The following is a 9109-nucleotide window of genomic DNA, read 5'->3' on the forward strand; positions in this document are numbered from 1 at the left end:
GTTTAAAATATTAATAAAATGTATGTAAGGTTTTTTATTGTAGTGTGTGCAGGCTGGTACATGCAGCCAGGGCGTCAACATTTGTTACCCCGGTATCACTCTAGGTCAAGTGTGTGCAGGCTGGTACATGCAGCCAGGGCGTCAACATTTGTTACCCCGGTATCACTCAGGTCAAGTGTGTGCAGGCTGGTACATGCAGCCAGGGCGTCGACGTTTGTCACCTGGGTATCACTCAGGTCGAGTGTGTGTAAGCTAGTGCACGCAGCTAGGGCGTCAACGTTCGTTACATCGGGATTGTTCAGCCTGAGTGTGTGTAAGCTAGTGCACGCAGCTAGGGCGTCAACGTTCGTCACCTGGGTATCGTTTAGGTTGAGTGTGTGCAGGCTAGTGCACGCGGCCAGGGCGTCAACGTTCGTCACCTGGGTATAGTTTAGGTCGAGTGTGTGCAAGCTAGTGCACGCAGCTAGGGCGTCAACGTTCGTCACCTGGGTATAGTTTAGGTTGAGTGTGTGCAGGCTAGTGCACGCAGCCAGGGCGTCGACGTTTGTCATCGCGGTCGAGTACAGGATAAGTGTGTGCAGGCTGGTACACGCGGCCAGGGCGTCAACGTTCGTCACCTGGGTATAGTTTAAGTCGAGTGTGTGCAAGCTAGTGCACGCAGCTAGGGCGTCAACGTTCGTTATCTTGGTATACTTCAGCCTGAGTGTGTGTAAGCTAGTGCACGCAGCTAGGGCGTCAACGTTCGTCACCTGGGTATAGTTTAGGTCGAGTGTGTGCAAGCTAGTGCACGCAGCTAGGGCGTCAACGTTCGTTACCTTGGTATCCTTCAGCTTGAGTGTGTGCAGACTGGTGTATGCAGCCAATTCGTCGACGTTCGGTGATACGCCAGTATAGCGCAAATGTTTAATATGTCTAGGGGGTAGAAAATGATCTGTCCCGTCGTATGTGTACACTCCTCCGTCTTCGTAAAACCAACCCATCATTTCGGGTCGTCCGTACGCTACGCACAGTTCCAGCGCACTCGGAGGATTAAGAAAACCAAGAATGCGTCGGAGACAATCGTGTGATAAGCCAAACAGTGTAGGGGTAGTCATCGTTCAAGGGATTTGGACCAGCCGCTTTTATACGCAAAAAACTAAATTGGAGAAGTTGAAAGTGTGATTTTGAGCTGGACCGGGACTACGGTTTTATACTAGTCGCGTCGGCAAAATGAAGCCCCGATTATGGGTGGTTGACCGATGAGGGGCGATCGGTGAACCACACCGACTACTGGCCACAATGACTCATATATATACCACACACGTGGTTTGGGTTTATAGGGTTTTTTGTCGTTAAAGAGTTTAGGGTTTAGGATCGGGGTCAGCGTCTATATAATTTGATACATTAAAACCACACAATACTCATCGCCAACAAACCCCCAACACCTATGTAATGTTTAGTTTTGGCCGGATCAAAGAGGTTCTAAACCTCCGACCCTTTGATCCCTTTGATGTTTAAAATAAGCTCTTACGAAAAAGGGACATGTTCAATAAAATGTAAGTATAAGGTCTTTTTTTATTGTAGTTATCGTTCGTCGCAGAATATTTTGGGGTAGTAGTAGATTCAGTCTTCCTCACACGCGAACTAGAAAAATAGACTTAGATGTGGAGTTCACAGATGCTCGCCGTTGCAAAGTGGACAATCAGTTTCAAACGGATATTGTCCATGGTACGTTGTACGCGAAGAATGTGTTCGGCCGAGTCTTTACCACGTGCAAGTAGGTTAAACAGTGAACCAAGATCGTGAGCCTTAAACCTGTCGGCATTGTTTATCACTATGTCAGCTAAAACAAACACCATCATAGGCAACACGGTATCCTCCTGGGACATTTGGGAGATGCGGTGTGATATATAACCAACCAACTCGGCGTCGAGATCCAATACATTATCGGCAGCCTTCATTAGGGTGTCCGAAATCGTCCAGTAGCACGGGGTTGTCATGTTGTCACGCGCAAGCAGATACAGAAATAAATGCCGATTCTCGTATATTTGATGGTTGCGCTTGTCGATCAGTGTCGCTGTAGCAGCCCTATCGCCGCAAAAACAATCAGGGCCGTGTTTGGCGACGAGAGGGTTCGGTGGGCTTGTGCATCCAATCATTTTGTTTGGTCAACAGTTTTAGATGTATGTGCAAAACGGTTATGAATGTCCTCACCCAAAGAGTACGCCCCTTTTATACACCTAACCCTTGGTGTATTTTGGGATTTTAGCGCTGCGAGTGGGTGGGTTGACCGAACATGATTGTTTCGTGGACACGGCAATACATGTAGTGCAAATGAGCACTATATTCGCGGGCGAGGGTTTTTGTCAACCCGGTTTTATTTACGGATTCGGGGGTTGGGGGTTTTTTCAACCCGGTTTTATTTGCATCATAAACACTTACCGGTAGTTGTGTAGATGCAATGGCTAGTATTCAAAACAAACATTGTGTTAAACATGATACGATGCAAAGGTTATTCAAAATAAACATTGTATTAAACATGATACGATGCAAAGGTTATTCAAAATAAACATTTTATTAAACAAACTACGATGCTTGGGATTCCAAAGTTAAAACGGGTTTAGAGGTCACGGGTCGACACGGACTTTTTGTATTTGCTGCTGGGGATATAGGAACTAGGGCCAAAACCGACAATGTTCAACGAACGATGATGTGGGAGGGGCTTGTTGTCATCAATAGACATCATAATTGCCCTGTACCGAATCGTATCACCTCTCTGCTCTGGTGCTTCGACACGCCACACATAGCCGGGAGTGGGCTCGTGTATAGCATTGATGGCCTCTTCAGACAGACGGCATCCGGTAACAGCCCTATGTAGCTTGGTCTGTTTAAGTAGCGGAATAGTACGGAACCGAGTGCGTGGCTTAGCGAGCCTTTTATTATCGGGTCCACTGCTGTCTGAAGAGTGTGTACGGGTTGGCTGCTGTTGATGTGCATCTGCACCTGGAGCCATTGTTACCACGGACTTGGATGGCCGTTTTTTGCGGCGACTGTCTTTCTTGGGGTTGGGGGTTTTCGACACGACTCTAGTATTGTAGTACAAGTGCAAAGCTGAGTGTACGTGCATCTTGAACCGTACCTTTGAGTCCTGCTGTTCCAGTATTACATATTCCTGGTCTGTAGCGTGTGCTATTATAGTGTACACGTGTCCACTAAGACGAACGGCTGCACCTACAAGCACATCCGACCTCGGCATATCAGAGTCATCAATTGTACACTCACCCTTTGTAGCAACCTCAATCTCATACTCTCCGGGGATGCAGTGGAGACTGGCGCAGTCGTATACGCACACGTGGTTCAACTCGACAATTGGGTTCGTAGTCACATTGCATTGGCTACACGTACGGTCCAGGAGCGCAATTAGTTTGGCTGCCAGGGGTGATTCGTATACAATATGGCAGTCCAGATCAGAGCAGTTGGTACACTGGTTGTTGGTAAGCACTAGTGTCTTAGAGCACGCACGACACACGTTGGTGGTACAGCTGGACCATAAACCTACGTCCGGTGTAACAATCTTGCACGTGTTGCAACGGAATAGGTTGCGTATATCGTTGACCGGAACGCTATAGTCGCTATCGATAAGGGGACTCTCAGTTGGGCCACTACGGTCATCCACACTAGAGTTGGCGTTGGGTGTAGATGGCACCGTATACGGCAGCAGTGGTTCATCGACTTGCAGATCCATCACGTCCATGTTTGTGGAATACGTAAACTCTTGGGCGTCCGGCAATGAGTCGGACAGGCTGGTCATCGATACTTTTGTAGAGTGAGAAGGAAAGGTGGATGCAAGACTATGCATGTTTTCGGTGGAATTAAGTGGTAGAATTTCATCAGCCATGTTATCCGGGTAAAAGGATGTGGGTGTTGAGGGTTGGTCGTGGACTAGGGAATTGGGACTTGACAATTCACCGTGTACGTCTTCACCTTTACCGCCGCGTGTACGCGCAGAGACTCGTTGATACGCCATAGTTTAGAGAAGGTGGAAGTAAAAGTAGATTAACCGTTACTTGGAGGCTTGTCTGCGTTGCTTGTTGGATGTGCAAGGCAGATGTGTGTCACTTAACCAAACAAGTGGGTTTGTTTTATACGCCACCAAGACCTAGAAAAGCGCAAGGTCAGATATTGGTGGCTAAAAGGGGGCGGTAGGAATGAATTGAGGCGATACAATTATGGGTTCGAGCGGGACGGTCCACGACGCAAGGCTGAATGGTCAACCCCCCTACACCAGATTTAAAAAGAATAGGCTCAGTATCATCAAACTAGGGGTTGGACTTGAAGCGATTTGACTCTTTTCAGTACCATGATTACTCTAATGAATATATAGGGTTTGAGGTTTTATTAACATTAAGGTTTTTGTCAATATATAAGGTTTGGGGTTCTATTAATATTAAGGCTTGGGTTAGGGTTTGGGTTTAGGGGTTTGCAAATACTATTGCTCTTGTCAACACAATAGGGTTTAGGGGTTTGTAAATACTATTGCTCTTGTCAACACAATGGGGTTTAGGGGTTTGTAAATACTATTGCTCTTGTCAACACAATGGGGTTTAGGGGTTTATTAATATTAAGGCTTTTACTATTTTAACAGCTCGCGTTCCAACGCAAGGATGGTAGCTCCGTCCACCCATCGGACGGCCCTACCGCTAATCACGTGGGTAAGTCTATGTCGCTGGCGTACATATGCAGCAATAGTTGAATCACCCGACCCAAGCTTGCGGAACTCAAAGATGATCCATTCGTGCTGGTCGTGCAACTTGCTCCGTATGATAACTGTTGGTTGGAGGCACTTGTTGACTAGTCGAGCAAATTCATGGGTTGGTGGAAGAGCAATTTTCCGGTAAGTTAACGCTCCCCTTCTACGCAGAGGAGGGTGACGAGTAGTGGTTCGGGAATCACTACTTGAGCCGTCCGAGGTTGTAGATGTATACACCGGTGATGTAGGAACATACATTGGGGATGATGGTATATTCTCTGGCGACGCCGGTACATCATCATACATGTTAGGGTCGATGACAGTAGTATCCGGGACAACTATCGATGTTACCGGGGGTGCAAAGCAGACGTGACCGTCACTTGTAATGGGATTTAAGTGCTGAGGGCACTTGGGGCACGTATGTTCAAACACTTGCAAGACGTGCTTGGCCATTGGGTTTCGAGTAAGACTCAGGTTGTCGTTACGACAATTGGGACAAGTGCATTCACCTAGTCGATTAACACAGGCAACACACAGGATGAACGTACAGCACATAGTTGTCGTAACATCCTCAAATACCCGTACACACACACCACAGGTAAATAGCTGGTCGCGGATATCGTCAATGTTGAGCGTTACCCGATGATGCTCGTCGTCATCGGCAATTCGGTCCGAGTCCACGATCGGGTTGATTGACGGGTCACCAAGTCCCGGTGTCCTATTCACAGTGTCCATTCCAAGCGTTTCCATAGCAACCGTAAGCCCAGAGGTCTGATCGGCAGAGGTCACTAATCCACTCGGACTCTGCGTTATAGACTCTGTCAAGGTTGCTGTTGCAGTCGGCTGGGTGATGGCTTCCATGATTTCGGCTGAACAAGTATACTAAACTTTAGATGTATATAATAGGTTCACAAAGGACAGTGTGTGAATGTGAAGCTACACTGTGCGTGCCAGCACCCTTTATACTAATCGGTCTAAGTATTGGCGTGGCAAAAATTCTATGGGTCGGGGATTGGGGGGTTCACGGATCGGGACGGATCGGTCATGGATCATCCGAAGGGTGGGTATAAAACGCACCAGCACACTATTGGTAGGGTTCAGTTTCTATTGTAACAACAACAACAACAAAAGGCTAGCTGAAATATGAACCACCACCGCGAAAATGGAGACAACGAACACTGTGTGTGCGACCAGACGTGTGAAACGTACTTCGGGATAAGAGACCACGTGTTCTTTGGTATGCACGAAACAATGCTGCGAGTTCTCCTGGGTTCGGCAAACACCGACTACTGTTACTGGTACATGATTGACGTTCTACTACACGGGGCCGACGAGCCGTACGAGCCTGCACCCGATATTGTAGCACTGATTTCCAAGACGATTCGGACGGATAAGTCCATCGGGAAGCCGCTACCGAGGATCCTTCTCCTACTTGATATCATTACTGCAAATCACACCCTATTCGAAACGACCGAATTAGGGATTGCGTGTGTGTTGTTGGAATGTGGACTAGATTCACCGAGCGCCCCTCGAATCAACCGCATGATTGAACGATTTGGGCGTAAAATGTATTAGTACTATATAAAAGCCATAACCACGACATTTGGTGAGTAGAACCAGTGGTTTTAGGGGTTTACCAATAAAGAGTTCAGGGTTCGACGACACATAGAGATATTTTAGCACATAAATAAACATCAAAACAACAACCCCAATTCCTAAAACGATTTCGTTTCGTACACGGGAATCTTGTAAACAACAACCTTTAAAGGTAGCATCAACACCCGAACTCAATGGTTTAAAGTTTGGGTAGGGGTTGTTCTCTTTTGGCAGTGTTTAATCCCACCCCTGGCGCTGCCTTTCCTTTTTTAAACATTCAAGTGTATTCTCCGTTTACAGGGTTCATCTGTTCTGCGGAGTTACTAACGTATCAACGTTTATCTTTTCACAGTGTTATACAGTATAAAGCTCATACATGATTCGATTAAACTTTATTAACAAATCCTTCTGGTAACAAATAGTCCTCGAAATCATCATCCTCGGATATGTTTAGAGATTCCAGGTTTTTACATAGACGGAAGTCAACAGAATACTCACCGTGTTTCACGTATTCGGCATTCGACAACACTAGGGTCTTCAGATTAATCAGGTGTCCGAGCATATCGTAGTCCAGAATGTGCATACTGTGCAATTCCAGATGTTCCAAATTGCGCAATCCCGTCAATGGTTCCACCGATACACGGGGGTCGTTGGCAGTAATTTCGAGCTTCGTTAACTGGTTCAAACGGGACAGGGACTCCAAATCCAGATAGTCACCTTCGTCCTCCGCCCCGGATTCGTCTAGGCACAATTGGCGCAAATTAACAAGACCCCCCAAACTCCTGATGATGGGGTCCACGTCAAATGGACAGTCGCTAAGTTCAAGTTGCTTCAACTGGTGGAGGTCTCGCAAAGACCCCTTGCACGCTCGGATACCGATCAAATCGAGGTTTTCCAGTGATGTTAGTTTCGAGAGTATTGATAAATTGACGGAGTCGCTGACCGAGCCACGATTTTCAAGACGTACCGTTTTCAGGTTTGTCAGGGTCGAGATCCCAGATAGTGAAGCAGCGCTGCTGTACGATTTAATCCACACTCGGGTCAGACCCAGCTTAGAAATCGAGTCCCAAACCTCAGGGCTGCGAAACTTTTCGGTACAGTCAAAGGCCAGTTCCCCGTCAAGATACTGGCGTACAAGGTTCAGTTTCTGAATGTTGCGACATGTAGCATGAAGCTCAAGGACATCGACGATTGTCAGTTTCGACATGATGATTGAAAAAATGTCGCTACCGACAGTTTCGATACGAGATGGCTGAAGAGACATAATTAAGTTGAAGTGATAATGTCCAAGTGATGTGGAAAGTGTGAACGCGCGACTACTTATTATATAGTGGTGCATTTACGAATGGTTCAACCGACTGTGACTTGAAGTAGCTAAATAATGGGAGGTTCACGGATCAGCCCTAAACCGTTGACCACCCATCACAAACGGGGGGTGTGGCTTGGACAGTCCACCTCGCACAACACACCCAAAGACCAGTTATCTCCTAATTAGGGTTTTAGGGTTTAACACGTAGTATACCACTTATGGTCCAAATTGGGGGTTTGGGTGTACGTGTAGGGTCTCTGGGTTTGGGGTTTATTGTGGGGATTAGAAGTCTTAGTATCACAAAGTTTCACAGCAATCGGAACTCTAAAACTCAACAACTACACGAAAATTGTTCCACCAACCAAATTAAACCCTAACCTCAGACGTAACATTAGCAAGCTCATTTAATTTCATGTAGAGTTACTTTATTGATATTTTTGATGTTTAACTGTGGATAACAACACACTCCTCCCCAACCCCATACTCCAATCATTTGTTGCATTTCTTACACAGATCGGTTGTTCCGGTTACCGCGACTTCGTCTAGGGTCTTGTTCTTAATGGATCCACACGTCATAGCAATGTGAACCTTACCCTTAGTTGCGCCGGCAATACGGTATCCCGTGCGAGACTGGACGGTCGATGTAACAGTAGCTGTTGGTTCACGCGTAACATCCACCACCGGTACTTGAGTTGGGACGTTTGGTGACTCTACGTTAAATGCCTCATTAACGTAAGCGTTATCCTCGGAGCCTACTGAACGCATTTGCACTTCAGGGGTGATAAGGTTGCACTTCTTACACAGATCGGTTGTTTCCGTTATAACCACTCCGAGTACCTGCTTGTTCTTAAGTGAATTACATGCGGGATTAGCGTGCACCTTGCCCTTGGCTGCACTGCTAATACGATACCCCATACGTGACTGACCGACCAAGGGTGACGTACCGTTGGATACTCGAGCCTGGGGAACGTTTGTTGTTGGGGTTGCAGCCAGCTCCGCGAGTACACTGTCGATATCATCATCTTTATCATAGACATTGCGGCCAGCTGTAGCTTGAACTTCTGTTTCAATATTACCCTCAGCCCTATATTCAGAACCAACACCGCTACTCGGCAAATTCTGTTCAGCCACGGGCTGCTTCAACATGCATGTTCTGCACAAGTCAGTAGTTTCAGTGACGGAAGTTTCTTCCACGTCCTTGTTGGTCAGGGCTCGACACGAGCTGTACAGATGCACTTTGGTCCTGGTAGTACCAGCAACGCGATAGCCAGTTTGGGTTGCAACACCACCAGCCGTAGGCACGAAATCATACTGCGGCAAGTGGTTTGAAACCTTGGTTGGGGTTTGTACCGCGTTTGGTCCCAATTTCACACCAGTAGACGTCTTCGTCTCGACCAACCCAGTGCATGGGCACGGTTGGTAGTTACGATCCAAAACCCGATTGAAAAGTACGGGGATCCGGGTTTCGGTAACCC

The 9109-nt window shown here is 47.0% G+C and overlaps 7 protein-coding genes across 7 annotated transcripts; 1 reads left to right on the top strand and 6 right to left on the bottom strand.

The window, feature by feature from the left end:
• Positions 1–95: 95 nt before the first annotated feature.
• Positions 96–1094, bottom strand: SARC_04077 (hypothetical protein; the record flags this gene model as incomplete). The annotated part of the gene is made up of 1 exon (XM_014302106.1): positions 96–1094. The coding sequence occupies one exon, from the start codon at positions 1092–1094 to the stop codon at positions 96–98; it is 999 nt and encodes a 332-aa protein (XP_014157581.1).
• Positions 1095–1637: 543 nt separating this feature from the next.
• On the bottom strand, positions 1638–2138 carry SARC_04078 (hypothetical protein; the record flags this gene model as incomplete). Its single annotated transcript, XM_014302107.1, has 1 exon — positions 1638–2138. The coding sequence occupies one exon, from the start codon at positions 2136–2138 to the stop codon at positions 1638–1640; it is 501 nt and encodes a 166-aa protein (XP_014157582.1).
• Positions 2139–2599: 461 nt separating this feature from the next.
• On the bottom strand, positions 2600–4006 carry SARC_04079 (hypothetical protein; the record flags this gene model as incomplete). The annotated part of the gene is made up of 1 exon (XM_014302108.1): positions 2600–4006. One exon carries the CDS (start codon positions 4004–4006, stop codon positions 2600–2602), a length of 1407 nt encoding a protein of 468 aa, XP_014157583.1.
• A 606-nt stretch (positions 4007–4612) lies between these two features.
• On the bottom strand, positions 4613–5590 carry SARC_04080 (hypothetical protein; the record flags this gene model as incomplete). Its single annotated transcript, XM_014302109.1, has 1 exon — positions 4613–5590. One exon carries the CDS (start codon positions 5588–5590, stop codon positions 4613–4615), a length of 978 nt encoding a protein of 325 aa, XP_014157584.1.
• Positions 5591–5872: 282 nt separating this feature from the next.
• SARC_04081 (hypothetical protein) lies at positions 5873–6304 on the top strand (the record flags this gene model as incomplete). Its single annotated transcript, XM_014302110.1, has 1 exon — positions 5873–6304. One exon carries the CDS (start codon positions 5873–5875, stop codon positions 6302–6304), a length of 432 nt encoding a protein of 143 aa, XP_014157585.1.
• Positions 6305–6710: 406 nt separating this feature from the next.
• SARC_04082 (hypothetical protein) lies at positions 6711–7532 on the bottom strand (the record flags this gene model as incomplete). The annotated part of the gene is made up of 1 exon (XM_014302111.1): positions 6711–7532. One exon carries the CDS (start codon positions 7530–7532, stop codon positions 6711–6713), a length of 822 nt encoding a protein of 273 aa, XP_014157586.1.
• A 591-nt stretch (positions 7533–8123) lies between these two features.
• Positions 8124–8780, bottom strand: SARC_04083 (hypothetical protein; the record flags this gene model as incomplete). Its single annotated transcript, XM_014302112.1, has 1 exon — positions 8124–8780. The coding sequence occupies one exon, from the start codon at positions 8778–8780 to the stop codon at positions 8124–8126; it is 657 nt and encodes a 218-aa protein (XP_014157587.1).
• Between the last annotated feature and the right edge of the window lie 329 nt (positions 8781–9109).

The sequence above is a fragment of the Sphaeroforma arctica genome, assembly GCF_001186125.1.
Source record: "Sphaeroforma arctica JP610 unplaced genomic scaffold supercont1.220, whole genome shotgun sequence".
NCBI classification, from domain to species: Eukaryota; class Ichthyosporea; order Ichthyophonida; genus Sphaeroforma; species Sphaeroforma arctica.